This window comes from Miniopterus natalensis, chromosome X (genome assembly GCF_054644295.1).
Source record: "Miniopterus natalensis isolate mMinNat1 chromosome X, mMinNat1.hap1, whole genome shotgun sequence".
Lineage (NCBI taxonomy): Eukaryota > Metazoa > Chordata > Mammalia > Chiroptera > Miniopteridae > Miniopterus > Miniopterus natalensis.
The window spans coordinates 71,438,603-71,455,851 of NC_142103.1; the positions used below are offsets into that span (position 1 = coordinate 71,438,603).

The 17,249-nt window shown below is 40.8% G+C and overlaps 2 protein-coding genes across 3 annotated transcripts in view; one reads left to right on the forward strand and one right to left on the reverse strand.

The window, feature by feature from the left end:
• The window catches only part of FAM120C (family with sequence similarity 120 member C), an 88,417-nt gene that overhangs the window by 15,280 nt on the left and 55,888 nt on the right, over positions 1-17,249 (forward strand). For both annotated transcript variants that reach the window (XM_016215178.2, XM_087829478.1), the window contains exons 2-3: positions 12,256-12,502; positions 13,688-13,770. In XM_016215178.2, coding sequence (XP_016070664.2) covers positions 12,256-12,502; positions 13,688-13,770 — 330 coding nt within the window. The remainder of the gene's footprint in view (positions 1-12,255; positions 12,503-13,687; positions 13,771-17,249) is intronic.
• On the reverse strand, positions 2,824-3,611 carry LOC107538838 (small ribosomal subunit protein eS4, X isoform-like). The gene is given in 2 exon segments (XM_016215179.2): positions 2,824-3,392; positions 3,395-3,611. Coding segments are annotated over 2 exon segments (786 nt in total).

Consider the following 17,249-nt stretch of genomic DNA (forward strand, 5'->3'; position numbering starts at 1 on the left):
GACAGTAGTATGTACCACAGACTTCATCTCTGGAGAATAAACAGGCTATGACTTATTTTGTAACTACTTTCTCAGAGCCTGGGTATCAGGTATTTTATATAAGTGATTTCTAAGTCTTATAATCAGGTAGGAATTAGTAAAATCTCCATTTTATAGATGAACAAGCTAAGTGACTTGCATGACCACTTGAATTTGAGCATAGGTTCACTGGATGTGAAAGTTCCTGCTGTTATCACTGATTACAAAAGTTATTCTCAAAGTATAGTTTCTAGACCATAGATGAGCCACAACATTAAAAAATAAAAGTTTTTCCTTTTGTTCTCACACATGACAGGCAGTTTCACCTACAGAAATGGGCTGGCTCTGGTATCCTAAGAGTAATTATAGGTACAGTAAACCCTCAATTTTATGGACCTCTATTTAACAAACTTCGGACTTAATGGACAAAATTTCTGGTTCATATGTCATATATGAAAATGAACACCCTGTTAATTTTAAAATGCTTTTAACCAAGAGTTGCTTATAATTAAATTAACAGGTTATTTTTTTGTTATTAATTCACTGTTTTTGTGTTTTTTAAAACATACCTTTATTGATTTCAGAGAGAGGAAGGGGAGAGAGAGAGAGACAGAAACATCAATGATGAGTCATTGATCGGCTGCAGCCCACAACCCAGGCATGTGTCCTGACCGGGAATCAAACCCCGATCTCCTGGATCCTAGGTCGACGCTCAACCGCTGAGCCAAGCCCAGCTGGGCCCTATTGATTTTTTAAATAATTTTTATTTTTCAGCTGCAGTTGATGTACAATATTATATTAGTTTCAGGTACACAACCCAGTGATTAAACATTTACATAACTTACGAAATGATCATCCCAATAAATCTAGTACATCATCTGACACCGTAAATAGTTGTTATAATATTATTGACTCTATTCCCTATGCTGTGCTTTATATCCTCATGACTATTCTGTAACTACCAATTTGTACTTCTTAATCCCTTCATCTTTTTTACCCATCCCTCCAGTTCCCCCTCCCACCTGGCAACCATCAAAATATTCTCTGTATCTATGAGTCTTTTTCTTTCTCTCTTTCTCTTTCTTTCTTTCTTTCTTTCTCTTTCTTTCTTTCTTTCTTTCTTTCTTTCTTTCTTTCTTTCTTTCTTTCTTTCTTTCTTTCTTTCTTTCTTTCTTTCTTTCTTTCTTTCTTTCCTCTCTCTCTCTCTCCTTCCTTCCTTCCTTCCTTCCTTCCTTCCTTCCTTCCTTCCTTCCTTCCTTCCTTCCTTCCTTCCTTCCTTCCTTCCTTCCTTCCTTCCTTCCTTCCTTCCTTCCTTCCTTCCTTCCCTCTCTCTCTCTCCTTCCTTCCTTCCTTCCTTCCTTCCTTCCTTCCTTCCTTCCTTCCTTCCTTCCTTCCTTCCTTCCTTCCTTCCTTCCTTCCTTCCTTCCTTCCTTCCTTCCTTCCTTTCCTCTCTCTCTCTCTCTCTGCTCTCTCTTTCTAAATATATATTGATTTCAGAGAGAGGAAGGCAGAGGGAGAGAGAGAGAGAAACATCAACGATGAGAGAGTCATCATTGATCGGCTGCCTTCTGCATGCCCTGGACTTAATTATTTTGTTTTGTAGATTCCACATATGAGTGAAATCCTATGGCATTTGTCTTTCTGTCTGACTTATTTCACTCAGCATAATACCCTCTAGTTCCATCCATGTTGTTGCAGATGGCAAGATTTCATTCTTTTTTTTTTTTATGGCTGAGTTATATTTCATGGTATATATACACCACCTACCTCTTCTTTATTCATTCATCCATTGATGAACACTTAGATTGCTTCCATATCTTATTATAAAGAATGCAATGACTATATGGCTGCATATGTCTTTTTCTTTTTGCTGTTCTTCCTGAACTTTTATTAAAGTTGTACAACAGTACAAACTTTTTATTAGTAGGTTTGCATAGAAATAACACCAGATACATATGCCTTTTCACTTTAGTATTTTGGGTTTCTTCGGATAAATACCCAGAAATGGAATTGCTGGGTCCTTTGTCATCTCTTGATATAGCCTTTGTTTTCAAGTCTGTTTTATCTGGTATAAGTATTGCTACCCCTCGGTTTTTGTGTTTCCATTTTCATGAAATATCTTTTTCCATCCCTTTACTTTCAGTCTGTGTGTGTCTTTCAATCTCAAGTGAGTCTTTTGTAGATAGAATATGTAAGGGTCTTGTTTTATTATTCATTCAACCACCGTATGTCTTTTGATTGGAGCATTTAATCCATTTGCATTTAAAGTACTTGTTGAGTCCTGGCTGGTGTGGCTCAGTGGTAGAGCATTGGCTCTCCCACCAAAGGGTCTTGGGTTCGATTCCCAGTCAAGGGCACGTACCTGGGTTGCAGGTTCATTCCCTGGCACCTGGTTGGGGCTCGTGCGGGAGGCAGCCAATCAGTGTGTCTCTCTCACATCAATGTTTCTCTCTCTCCCTCTCCCTCCCTCTCTCCCTCCCTTCCTCCCTTCCACTCTCTCTAAAAAAATCAATGGAAAAAATATCCTCAGGTGAGGATTAACAAGTTAATTATCAATAGATATGTATTTATTGCCATTTTATTCATATTTTTAATCTTTTTTTTCTACTTAAAGAAGACCCTTTAATATTTTTTGTAATACTGGTTTGGTGGTGATGAACTCCTTTAGTTTTTTCTTGTCTGGGAAGCTCTTTATTTCTCCTTCGATTTTAATTAATTATTTATGTATGTATTTATTTATTTTTATGCTGTATTATCTTTAATTAAGTACAAAGACTTTTCCAATTATGTCACCTAGAGCTCATTTCACCCACTGCTCTGTTTGGCCACCCATCTCTTGTCTCTCTCTTCAGCAATAGTGACACGGATACCCTTTCCACGGGGAAGGGAAATCCATGGTTTGTTGCCTTTGCCAATTACAAAAATGTTGGAGAGCCGGGTGGCAAAGCTGTTGCTATTGGCATCCTTTATATGAACTATGTCAAAAGAACCAAGGTGCCTCTCTCTGTTGATTATCACGCCAGTTCTTCCCAGATTAGCACCTCCAGTCACCATACACAGATTACCAGTGTCAAACTTGATGAACTCAGTAATTTTGCTAGTCTCCAAATCAATCTGAATGGTGTCATTCACCTTGATGAGTGTATCAGGGTAGCGGATGGTGCGAGCATCATGGGTTACCAGATGAGGGATTCCTTTTGTGCCCACAAAGATCTTCCTCATTTTGCACAACTTATACTTGGCCTCCTCAGGTGTAATACAATGAACAGCAAAGCGACCCTTGGTGTCATAGATCAGACGGAAATTCTCTCCAGTCTTGTCAATGCTGATGACATCCATAAAACCAGCAGGGTAGGTTATATCAGTTCGGACCTTCCATCAATCTTAATAAACCGTTGCATGCAGATCTCCTTTACTTTGTCTCCAGTTAGAGCATACTTAAGTCTGTTCCTTAAGAAAATGATGAGAGGGAGACATTCTCTCAACTTGTGGGGACCGGTAGATGGCCGAGGAGCAAACACACCGGTCAGTTTATCCAGCATCCAATGCTTTGGAGCTACAAACTTCAGATGCTTCTTGGGACCACGAGCCATGGCTGTGCTAGGCACAGAAAGAGGCTCTCCTTCAATTTTAAATGATAGCTTTGCTGTTACAGTAATCTTGTTTGTAAGTCCTTGGTTTTCATCACTTTCAATATTTTGTGCCAATCCCTTCTGGCCTGAAAAGAGTCTGTAGAGAAATCAGCTGACATTCTTAGGGGAGCTCCCTTGTAGATAACTAACTGCTTTTCTCTTGCTGCTTTTAAGATTCTCTCTTTGTCTTTAACCTTTGACACTTTAATTATGATGTGTCTTGGTGTGGGCCTCTTTGGGTTCATCTTGTTTGGGACTGCACTTCCTGGACTTGTATGTCCATTTCCTTCACCAGGTTAAGGAAATTTTCTGTCATTATTTTTTCACATAGGTTTTTAATTTCTTGCGCTCTCTCTTCTCCTTCTGGCACCCCATGATGCAAATGTACACTTGAAGTTGTCCCAGATGCTCCTTATACTAACCTCATTTGGGGGGGAGATTCTTTATTTTTCAGTTCTGATTGGATGTTTAGTGCTTTCTTATATTCCAAATCTTTGATTTGATCCTCTGCTTTATGTACTCCACTGTTGATTCTCTGTAATTATTCTTCATTTCAGTTAATGTAGTTTTCATTTCTGACTGGTTCTTTTTTTTATGTTTCCTATCTCTTTGTTGAAGTTCTCACTAAGTTCTTATACTCTTCCCCTAAGTTCATTGAGCATCCTTATAACCAGTGCTTGAACTCTGTATCTGGTAAATTGCTTGTCTCCATTTTGTTTAGTTCTTTTTGTCTCCTCATTTTGGCTGCCTCCCTGTGTTTATTTCTATATATTAGGTAGAACTGCTACATCTCCAAGTCTTGGTAGAGTGGTCTTATGTAGTAGGTGCCCTGTAGGGCCCAGTGGCACAGCCTCCATGGCCACCTGAACTGGGCACTCCAGGTGCACCCCCTTTGTGGGCTTTGTGCACACTCCTGTTGAAGTTGAGCCTTGATTGCTGTTGGAACAGGATTGGGAGATACTTAACCCAGGCTGAGTGGCTGTGAGAACTGGTTGTGACTCTAGCAGAGGAGCTGCTGTACAGGGGCTAACCCAACACAGCAGGACTCGCTTCAGTGGGGTTCTGGCACCAGATGAATCCATCCTTGAGTGTGTGGCTAATGGAAGTGGTTAGGTCACTAATTCCAGTGTGGTCTGAAGCTGACCACCAGGTGTGCTGGCTCTGGGGCCTTCTGGAAAGTGCAGGCCAAGATCAGCCTCTGCCTGTACCCTGCCTGGGGCCACTTTGCATGACTTAAAAAAAGCGATCTGAAGATGGCTATTAACTTGTGCTGGTCTTGGAGGTGCCTGGGAGAGGCCAAGGTGTGAACTGAGACCAGCTGACACTAGTGCTGGGCCTAGGGCCACATAGTGAGAGGTATGTGGTACATCCAAGTCAGGTGCTGCTTCCTCAAGAGATTTTAGAAAATTTGCAGCATGAGCCAAGACAAGCCATTCCTATATAAAAGTCACTGGAAATGGCTTGTGTGAGCTCACAAGTTGAATGGGGAGGGGGTCTCAGCTAATCACTAGGGCAGTGCTAACAGTGTTAGCCAGGGTGATAGACACTCAGATATGGTGCCCTCCTGCTGACTTTGTAGGGGGAGGGCTCAGCATAGGAACAAAGGCTTCGGCCAGCACTTCTGTCTGGGAGAAAGCTGCCTCTCTAGCCATTGTCCAGATGCCAGACAATTCAGTTCCTCTCCATATGTCCATAGTGTCTTTTGACTTGCTGCCCCATCACTGGATTTCAGAGTGAGTGAGTGTGAATAAGTCTGTGTGCAGGCCCTGTGTGAGGAACACCTGGGACTCTAGCAGCCCTCCATCTCACTTGGCCACAATTCCCCTGGTTTTCATAGCCAGAAGTTATGGAGACTTTTCTTCCTGGCACTGGAACCCTTGGCTGGGAGGCTTGGTGTTGGGCTGGGACTCCTCGCTCCTTAGGGGGGAACCTCTTCAGACAAGGTATCCCTCTTGATTTTTAACCACCACACATGGGTATGTGACCAGCCCATTCAGCATCTCTGCCCCTCCTGCCAGTCTCTATGTGGCTTCTTCTGTATATCCTTAGTTACAGCACTTCTGTTCAGCTAGATTTCATGTGGTTCTGAATGATGGCTGTTCTGTAGTTTAGTTGTAATTTTTGTGTGTGTTTTTCTCACAATTTGTTAATGAAACCTTTTATTTTGAAATAACTAGATGCACGTGCAACTATGAGCAGCAACACAAACCCCATGTGCCCTGCAGGTGCTAACAGCTGAAGAACCAGAGCCAAGGCTACCACCAGGATCAACTCTCCTTTTAAAAAATATGTTTTTATTGATTTTAAAGAGAGAGCAAGGGAGAAGTGGGGAGAGAGAGATAGTGACATGGATTGGTTGCCTTCCTTACACACCTCAACCAGGGACCAAACCCACAACCTGGGCATGTGCCCTGACCGGGAATTGAACTGGTGACCTTTTGGTCCACAGGACGTTGGTCAACCAACAGAGCCATATTGGCCACGGTAACCTTGCCCTTTTGTTTTTTTGTTAATCTTCACCTGAGTATATTTTTTCCATTGATTTTTTTAGAGAAAGTGGAAAGGAGAGAGGGAGAGAGAATATATGAATCATCAATGTGAGAGAGACACATTGATTGGTTGCCTCCCGCATGCACCTGACCAGGGGTGGGGATCGAACCTGCAACCCAGGTATGTGCCCTTGACTGATAATCAAACTGGTGATCCTTCAGGGCAACCCCACCTTTTTAAACATCAAAATACTCAGCAGATTTATTACAGTTAATGATACGAAATATGCAGGTATAAATTTTTACATTTTTTCTCCTTTTTAAAGTTTATTTTATTGTATTTTTTCCATCAACATTTATCCCCCCTTATACCCTCTTTTACCTTGTTACATTTTTTAAAGGTTAATTTTCCCAAACTCCCTCACTTCTGCCAAATCATTTGGCTAAACTAAATGTGAGTGATACTGAGATTTTCTTGCCGCTACAGAATAGAACAATGGTAAACTTTCCTCTATCCATTTTGTTTGCAATGTCCTGATTAAAATTTGCTGCTTTAATGAACCATATAAGCTGCTATGAAAATATGGCCAAGTCACTATGTGTTGGGAGACTCTGGAATGGCCATGGTCCCTGCATGTGACAGGTTGTATGGGGCAGGCAAAATGCACTCCGGAGTCCTGGGCTGGTGCTGATGCTGAGGCAGACACAGTTTGGGGAGGGTGCAAGTACCACATTTACCTACACCACTATCTTGACCATTTTTTTATGATAGCCATTTTGACAGGTGTGAGGTGGTATCTCAGTGTGGTTTTGATTTGCATTTCCCTGATGATTAGTGATGTTAAGCATCTTTTCATATGTCTTTTGGCCATCTGTATATCTTCTTTGGAGACATGCCTATTCAGGTCCTCTGCCCAATTTTTAATTGGATTTTTTTTTTTTTTTTTTAGTAATTTGTATGAGTTCCTTATATATTTTGAATATTAGCCCCTTATCAGATATATCATTTATGGATATCTTTTCACATTCAGTAGGTTACCTTTTTGTTTTGTTGATGGTTTCCTTTACTGTGCAAAAACTTTTTAGTATGATATAGTCCACTTTGTTTATTTTTTCTTTTGTTTCCCTTGCCAGAGGAGACATTAAAAAATAATAGTGCTAAGACTGATGTCAAAGAGTTAATGCATATGTTTTCTTCTAGAAGTTTTATGGTTTCTGGTCTTACATTTAGGTCTTTGATCCATTTTGAATTTATTTTTCTATGTGGTGTAAGAAAGTGGTCCAGTTTCTTTTTAAAAAAAAAAAAAAAGTTTTTTATTGATTTTTAGATGAGAGAGGAAGGTAAAGGGATAGAAAAGTAGAAACATCGGTGAGAGAGAAGCATCATTGATCGGCTGCCTCCTGCACACACCCCTACTGGGGATCGAGCCTGCAGCCCAGGCATGTGCCCTGACCAGCAATCAAACTGTGTGACCTCTTCATTCCTGGGTCGATGCTCAACCACTGAACCACACAGCCTGGATGGTCAGCTTCATTTTTTTAGTGCTTTTCCTCTAATGTCAGAAATAAGACAGGGCCCTAGCTGGTTTGGCTCTGTGGTTAGAGCATCAGCCTGTGGACTGAAAGGTCCTGGGTTCGATTCCAGCCAAGGGTGCATACCTTAGTTTCAGGCTCAATCCCCAGCTCCCATTGGGACACGTGCGAGAGGCAACCAATCAATGTGTGTGTCTCTCTCACATTAATTCTCTCTCTCCCTCCCGCCCCCCCCTTTCCATGCTCTCTGAAAAGCAATGGAAAAAACATCCTCAGGTGAGGATAAAGAAGAAAAAAAGAAGAAAGGGATGGCCACTATCACCACTTCTATTTATTTATTTATTTAAATGTATCTTTATTGACTTCAGAGAGAGAGATAGAAACATCAATGATGAGAGAGTCACTGATGGGCTGCCTCCTGCACGCCCCCAACTGGAGATCGAGCCCACAACCCGGGCATGTGCCCTGACTGGGAATTGAACCGCGATCTCCTGGATCCTAGGTTGATGCTCAACTGCTGAGCCACACCCGGCCGGGCTCACCACTTTTATTTAACATAGTATTGCAAGTTCTAGACACAGCAATCAGACAAGAAAAAGGATAAAAGGCATCCAAATCAGAAAAGAAGTAAAACTCACTATTCAAAGACAACATGATACTATATATAGAAAACCCTAAAGACTCCACCAAAATCTATTAGAATAATTGAAGAATTCAGCAAAGTTGCAGGATACAAAACCAATATACAGAAATCTTGCATTTCTATACACCAGTAATGAACAATCAGGGGAAATTAAGAAGAAAACAATCCCATATCAATTGCATAAATAGCATAAAATACCTAGGCATAAATTTAACCAAAGAGGTGAAAGACCTGTATTTTGAAAATTATAAGACATTGAAGAAGGAAATTGAAGAGGATACAAGTAAATGGAAGGATATACTATGCTTATGATTGGATAGATTAATATTGTTAAAATGTGCTTACTACCTAAAGCAATAGATAGATTCATGGCAATCCCCATTAAAATACCAATGGCATTCTTCTCAGAACTAAAAACTAATCCTAAAATTTATATGGAACCACAAAAGACCCTTACTACCCTAAGAAATCTTGAGAAATAACAAAGTAAGAGGTATCGTTCTCCCTGATTTCAAAGTATACTACAAAGCTAAATAATCAAAATAGTATTGTACTAGCATAAAAACAGACATATAGATCAATGAAACATAATAGAGCCCAGAAATAAATCCTTGCTTATATGGTCAATTAATCTTTGACAAAGGAGGCAAGTATATACAGCGAGGTAGACAGTCTCTTCAATAAGTAGTGCTAGGAAAACTACACACAAAAAAGAAAGAGCAGTATTTTGAAGTCAGACCTGAGTTCAAATCCAATTCTATATGGCCAGCTGTGTGATTTGGGGCAAGATATTTACATTTTTCTGCTAACAAAAAGGAAGGTATGGGGGGATCAATAATACTTACTTCACAGGGTTAGAAGAATATGTCTTAAATTGCTTAGCCTAGTGCCTGTTGTGAAATATTAATCATTAGAATGTCAGCTCGATGAGGACAGGAATTTGGGGCTCTTACTCACTGCTGTATCCCTGCACCTAGGTCAGTGACTGGCATATAACAGTTTCTGGCTCAGTAAATACTGGTTGAAAGTTGAAATGGTTCATTGGTTCTCTATTCCGTGCAAGTGTTCTGTGCACCAGAGATACAGCAGTAAACAAAACAGACCAAGAAATCCTGGCCTTCTGGTAGCTTACATTTTAGTGATAAATACTTCTAGTTGTTTTTAACAGCAAATATTCTTCAATAAAATATTTCTGAAAGAGCCAAAATATAAAATAGATAAAATGATGAATATGAGCTGAGATTGAAGCGAAAGTAGGAGCATCTGTTCTGTCTGGTTATTTGGTCCAATTTTCCACTTACCCAAATCCTGATTTGGAAAGCACAGTTTAACAGCTACTGCTTTAGACTAATTGTAATTGGATATGAGACATTAAACTTCTCTCAGGGAGCTGTTTTACCCTGAGTTTTAGAAATAGGTGTCACTTCTAGAAAGCATTACCCCGCTGACTGGTTAGATGCCTTTCCTGTTTGTACTCATGCCACTCTGTGCTTTCTGCATCCTGGCACTTAGTAGGCCCTCAATTCATACCTGTTGAACTAAAATTGAGTCAGTGATTAAAAGCTATAGACAGTTCAGAATCTCAGCTCTTACTTTCTTTAAAGCTCAAATGTACTTCTTTTCTGCTTAGTTATTTGGGTATGTTGTTTAATTTCACCTAAATAATTTTAGTCTCCTGGAAAGTTGCAAGGTTGCCGGCGAAACTGGGTCAGTTTGGGCTACGGACTGGAAGTCATTCTGCATAAGTGGTAGTAGTCATCACAGATGTAGAAATGGAGACTGGGTGCTCAGCTATTCTAAGAAGCATTGTGGCTGGAAGGCTTTTTCTTTGCCCTGGTCAGGGTTTAATTGCCATCAGCCTGTCTGAAGCACAGGTTTGTGTATCTTGAAAATGCTCTCTAGGTCATTGTAATTTACATTCATAGTGTTATAAGAGCCACCAGATTAGTTTAAAAATCACTTAGTCCTTGGCTTTCCGGAATTGAAATCACTTGGATGGTGGCATAATCAGCTTTAGACCAGATGAAAGTAATGTGTTGTAGTCAAAAGAGCATGGGCCTTGGTGTCAGTCTGACCCAGGTTTCTGTTTCCCAGTTCTGTGGCCCTGAGTATGGCACCTCACTTCTGTAAGCCTCAGTTTCCTCATCTGTAAAATGGGGCTTATAAAGCTTGCATGGTTAGGGTGTGATGATCAGGGAGAATATATCACAGTTACCATGATGCCTGGTACAAGGCAGAAGGATGCTCAATCACTGACTTGTACGAGAGACGTGCTGGAAGAAATTATCACCAGGGGGCAGCATAAAACTGTACTACCCTGACCCTTCTGGAGTTTATCATAACTCTATGCTTAAATATGTTACAGTGCAAAGTAAGGCTTTTTGGTTCCTTTGCTTGGATATGAGACTCAGACCTTGCTTTGCTATCTGCTTACCAGTCTCCCTGCCCTTGTATGACTCTGTGTGTGACATGACTATCTACTGTGACTAGACTCTCTTTCCATAACCTAGCAAAAGCTTAATGCATTGAGATTCCTGTGAGACTCCAGAAAACTACCATTCCTTTACAACTTAAATGAAGAAATAGGTCAGTTGGATTCAACGAAATTATCGAGGTCCATAGGCTCTAGAGCCAAAATCCAGGCTTGGCTCCTTCCGGCCATGTGACCTTAAGGATAGTAATGTAAAATGGGTATAGTACTAATAGTTATGGCCTTATAAGATTGTTTTGGGTATTAAGTGAGTTAACGCATGTAAAGTATTTGGAACATTACTTAGCACATAGTATATGTTCAGTATTTGTTAGCCATTATTATTCCTATTACTGTGTTCTAGGTCTTATGTGGGAGCTAAGAATAAAGAAATAAAATTTCTGTGATCAAGGATGTTAGTGTGGTGGAGCCAGTGTGTAGATCACTTCAGTATGCTCCAAGTGCAGCTAGAGAGGGATTCATAGGAAGGGCCCTTAATGATCTGCCTCTATTACATAAAATAGACTGCTCTGCAGGAAGAAGCTTGGTATAATGGAAAGTGTGCATGCTGGCATCAGATGAGCTTGGGTTTGAACCATCTCCACTATGTAACTTTGGGGCAGCCAACTTCTTGCAGCCTTAGTTTTCCCATTTAAAAAAATGAAGTGAAGTTACCCTGGCCAGGTGGCTCAGTTGGTTGGAGCATTGTCCCGTGTGCCAGAATGGTTGCAGGTTTGATCCCTGGTCAGGGTGCATATGGGAGGCAACCTCACATCAGTGTTTCTCTCTCTGTCTCTGTTTGTCTCCCCCCCCCCTTCCTCTCTCTCTAAAAATCAATAAAAACACCCTCGGGTAAGGATTAAAAAAATAATAAAAATAAAAATGGGGTGAAGTTTCTGACCCCTACATGTTGGAACTCCCTTAGATAGCAGGACTACCATGTAACTTGCTCCTAAGAAAGAAAGAAAGGATTTTTTAAAGAGAGTTAGATGAACTTAGATTCAGATTCTAACTAAATGTTTAACCTTTCTTGTCTGTTTTCACATATAAGTTTTTTATCCATATCTACCTTGCACATGGTTCTGATGATGAGGTAATTTATGTAAAGTGTGTGGGCACATAGAGGTGCTGAGCAATAAATAATAGCTTTATTATCTTTCTAACGAAGGTATCTTCTGTTATTGTTTAAAGTAAAAACTTATATACCATGTTAATTTTAGTGTTCTTTTAAAGAGACTCAGGCCTCAGTTTCATGAAAGTCAGAAAAAGACTGGGCATTTGAACAAACCCATAGATAATTCTGCCTGCGTTTATAAGAGAGGCTTTTTTTTTTTTTTTAAAGAGTCTTCTGTTCAGTCTCATATAATCTTAAGTTTCAACAAACTATAAAATTCAGTTACCTTCCTGACATCTAACCAAATACAGGTCAGCTTCTGTTGCGTGACTGGTTCTTCTCTTCTTCCCTCCTAGGTCTTTCAGAGCCTTGAAGACCACCATTTGGAAGTGGTGGCTTTTTTCAGGGAAAATGGCTTCCATGGCCTTCTTGCCCATGACTCCGAGTATGCTCTCTACAATATTCCCTTTTACTACAGTTCCCATGCTCTGAAGCTGAGCTGGAATGGGAAGAACCTCACTACCAACCAGTTCCTGATGCAGGAGGTGGCCAAGCAGCTGGGCCTGAAGCGGATGAGTTTTCCCATATTTGCTGCGCTGCTAGGTAGGTAGTCTAAAAAACAGACCCCAGTGATTAGTTAAGTTTCCCCTTCCAGTGTTAAGAGATACAAAGCCATCTAGCCTATCATTTAGCCTATCTTATGGAAGTCCTCATGCCGAATACTGTGCTTCTGGGCTTCTTATTAGAAACTCAGCATGTTTGTCTTATGAATTAGTACAGGATATTCCAGAACATTATTGTAACTCATGTGCACTCTTGTTATATTCCGTAACTATTTTATGCCGAGTACTATCTTAGGCCAAATGTTTATAAAGCTTTGGTTTCCCACTCAAAACATTTCCCCAGTGTCTAAATTTAGATCAAGAACACAAATTATTATGTTCTTCTTTCCGCTTCTGTTGGGCTAACATTTTATAATGAAAATTTCCAAACATAAGCAAACTTGAAAGAATTTTGTGGAGAGAATCCTGAATCTGCCATAACATTTTACTATACTTGCTTTATTATATATCTATCCATTCTAGCCATCTATCCGTCTATCTTTTAAAGACATATTTCAAAGTAAATGGCAGAGAATTGATTATGTTTTGAGTTGGTTTTCCAAGTATTGACAGTATGAAGGTTAATATCTTGTTTCAGATGTGAACTCTATAATCCCAAAGGAGTTGAGCTTGGATAATCTAATGGAGTCAGCACAAATTTTGGAATTAGGCCTTGGGCAAATCACTGAAGTTATACCTCCCTGGTTTCAGTCTCCTCTGTGAGATGGAATAATACCTCATGGTGTACTTGATAAGGTCAAATGAAATGAGATATATAAAATGTCCAGCACTAACTAGGCAGGTAGTAATTGGTGGCTGCTATTATAAAAGGCAGGATGACTAGGTAATAGAAAATAGAATGGGCTTTGGATTCAGACAGTCCTTAGCTTCTTATCCTGGTGTGGATACTTGTTAACTATGCCACCTTAGGCTGTCACCAAACTTGTCCAAATCTCAGTTTCCTTATGTGTAAAATGGGGAAAATAATACTACCATATATGGTTGTTAGGAAGATGACACATATAATGCGTATGATACATAATAGATAATCAACACATAGCTACTGTAGTCATTACACAAAGAATATCGACCTATTCAATCATTTTCTCTCCCAGAATCCCTTTGATGCCCTGGAGGTTCTAAGAAAACATTTGTACAGTCAGTAAGTGACAAATGTATTTTATAGGTAACCACATTCTCCCAGATGAGGACCTGGCTGCTTTTCACTGGAGCCTCTTGGGACCAGAACATCCCCTCGCATCACTTAAGGTAATGTGCCCCATTTCCTGCATATACATCCATGCCTAGGGGACATCAGGTTTTGATTGGAGTTTTGATAGAATAATGATCTTTCATTAGGTATAAAATATTCCAAATACTTACAAAAATTTATAATTATGCTCAATACCCTTTAAAAAGGAAAAAGTCCGTTTTCTACCTTCTGTATAGGGGAAGACCCAGTTCTTTCCTGTGTGTCTCCTTCAATTCCACACTTCTACCACACGCACACAGACTACATCACTTCTGATACTTCTGGTCACCAAATGTGTCAGGGTTTTCCCCCACACCAAGCACTTCTCTGCAATAGCTGCTGAGTATCCTCCAGTTGAACTCAGTTTTGACGCTACCTACCTGAAGATGCTATCAGATTCACAGGTTAAGTCTCAGTCCCACACAACTGCCCCTGCCCTCCCTCCCAATTTCAGACACCAGTTGCAAACCCAGGTTATCACCCGTGCTTCTGACCAACCTGTTATAGGTCGGAGGTTTCCATAACCCCTGCCCCTTCGGTTTGATTAATTTGCTAGAGCAGCTTACAGAACTCAGGGAAACTTACATTTACCAGTTTATTAAAGGATATGATAAAAGATACAGGATCAATAGCCAGATGAAGAGAGACATAGAGTGAAGTCTGGGAGGGTCCCTAGCTCAGGAGCTTCTGTCCCCCTGGAGTTGGGGTGCCTCATCCTCCCAGGGTGGATGTGTGCACCAACCCAGAAGCTCTCTGAACCCCATACTTTTGGGATTTTTCTGGAGACTTCATCATGTAGGCATGATTGACCATGAACTCCATTTTCAGCCCTTCTCCCTTCTCAAGAGAATGGGAGGAGGGCTGAAAGTTCCAAGCTTCTGAGCATGGCTTGGTGTTTCCAGTGGCCAGTCCTGATCCAGGAGCCCACCCAGAATCACCTCAATAGGACAAGAGATGCTCCTAGTGCTCTTACCACTTACGAGATTTTAACGGTTTCAGAAGCTCTGTCCCAGGAACCGGAGGCAACAACCAATATATATTTTCTATTATCTCACATCCTTAATATCTTAAGGATTTGTACAAACCTATGAAGAAAGATACTAATATCCCAATAAATGAACCAATGGATAAAGGACAGAAACTGACAATTCACAAAAGAAGAAATACAGTGGCCAATAGTGTGACTAAATGTTGAACCTCACAAATGATCAGACATGCAAATTAAAGGGACAGTGTGATTTTTTAACCTAACAGTTGAGTAAATATTGCAAAATTAATGTACCTGTTTCTTTCAAGGCAATGGTGAGACTGATACTTTTCATACACTTGTGGTGATAGTGTAAATTGGTGATTGTATTATATTTCTCTAGTTCTTTTACTCTCCTAGACAACTATTTCACACCTTTCCCTCTCTTCTTGGGTCTCTAATGCTCCCTCCTCCTTGCTCACTTCAGCTCATGACCTCCTGGCTTCCTATTTCACTGAGAAAATTGAAGCAGTTCGAAGAGAACTTCCACCAGCTCCCACCCTTTCATCTTCTCTCTTGCGTGCATCTGCCTCCTGTGCCCAAATGCTCTGCCTGCCTCCTGTTAACTGTGGATCGCCTGTCCATGTTCCTATCTAAGGCCAACCCCTCCACTCTTATACTAGATCCCATCCCCTCTAGCTAACTTAAGGGCATCACTTCATCAATTGCCCACTCTTTCTCCTGCATTGATTTCCCTGTCTTCATTGGCTCTTTCCCATCAGATGTATAAGTATGCACCCATCTTAAAAATAAAACAAAACCTGCTCTTGACCTCATTCCCTTCACCCAAGCTACTGCTCCATATTTCTTCCCTTATATCAAACTCTTCTTTTTTTTTTTAAAGAATACCTCTATTGATTTTTTTTAGAGAGAGGGGAAGAGAGAGAGAGAAACATTGATGTGAGAGAGAAACATTGATCAGTTGTGTCCTGCACGCGCCCTGACCGGGGATCGAATCCGCAACCTGGGTATGTGCCATGACCGAGAATTGAACCTGCCACCACCCTTTGGTGTACAGGAGGACGCTCCAACCAGCGGAGCCACACTGGCTAGGGCTATCAAACTCTTGAGAGTTATCTAAATTCTTGAGAGTTTAACTGTTTACTGTCCCTTTTCCTTGTTCTCTTCATTGTTCTGCTTTGCTGAAATTGCTCTTGACAAAGTCACCAATGACATTGATGTTAATCAATCCAATGGCCAGCTCTCAGTTTTTGTCTTACTTGACCAAATCAGCAGCATATGACCCAGTTGCTCACTCCCTCTTCCATAGAATGTGGGGTTTTTGTGTGTTTTTTTAATCCTCACGCAAGGATATTTTTCTATTGCTTTTCAGAGAGAGTGGAAGCGGGGGAGAGAAACATTGATGTGAGAGAGACACATCGACTGGTTGCCTCCCGCACGCACCCCAACTGGGGCCAGGGATTGAGCCTGCAACCGAGGTACGTGCCCTTGGCCAAAATTGAACCTAGGACCCTCCAGTCCTCAGGCCAGCGCTCTAACCACTGAGCAAAACCGGCTAGGGCTAGAATGTTTTTCACTTGGTTTTAAGGACACCACTCTCTTCTGGTTCCTTTCTCCTTCACTGGCTGTTGCTTCTGTCTCCTTTGCTATTTCCTTGTCTTCTTCTCTACTTCTTAACTTTGGGATGTCTCAGAGTCCTGTCCTTGGTCCCTTCTCTTTTCTGTCTACAGACACTGCCTTAGTGATTGATTTCATCTAGTCTCATGACTTTAGATACCATCTATCCAGTGATGAATCCTAAACATATGTCTCCAGCTTTGAGTTTCCCTTGAAGTCGAGAGTCTAATATGACCTACTGAATATTTCAAAGAAATACGTTCAAGTGGAAACTCCTGATCTTTCCCCTAAAGCTGTCACTCCATAGCCTTCCCCATTTTCATGAATGGCAACCTCATCCTTCCAGTTGCTCAGGATAAAGAAATCTTGGGGCCATCCTTGACTTTTCTCTTTTTCTCACACCCCACATCTCCTCTGTCAGCAAATACTACCAGTTTTCCCTGCTACTACCCTGGTCAATCCACCATTCTTTCTTGCCTGGATTACTATAATAGTTTACTAACTGTTGGTCTTCTGCTTACACTCTTTCCTGTCACCCCCTTCCCCCAAATCTATTTTCAATACAACTGCCAAAGTGATCCCCTTAAAAACTAGCTCTGATCATATCACTTCTCTATTCGAAATTCTCCAGTGGTTCTTTATATCATTTACCCAATCTTTACCATAGCCTACAAAGCCTTGTACTATCGGACCCCGTTGCAGCTCTGATCTCGCCTTCCCTTTTCTGCTCTTTGAACCTTTGCACTTAGCATCGCCTCTGCTTGGAAGACTTTTTCTTCCCACGCAGCTGTTTCTTCACTTCCATAGATTTTCTCAAATGTTATTTTCTCAGTCACCACCCAATTTAAAATTGTGTACACACATACACACATATACACTCAGTTGCATTCC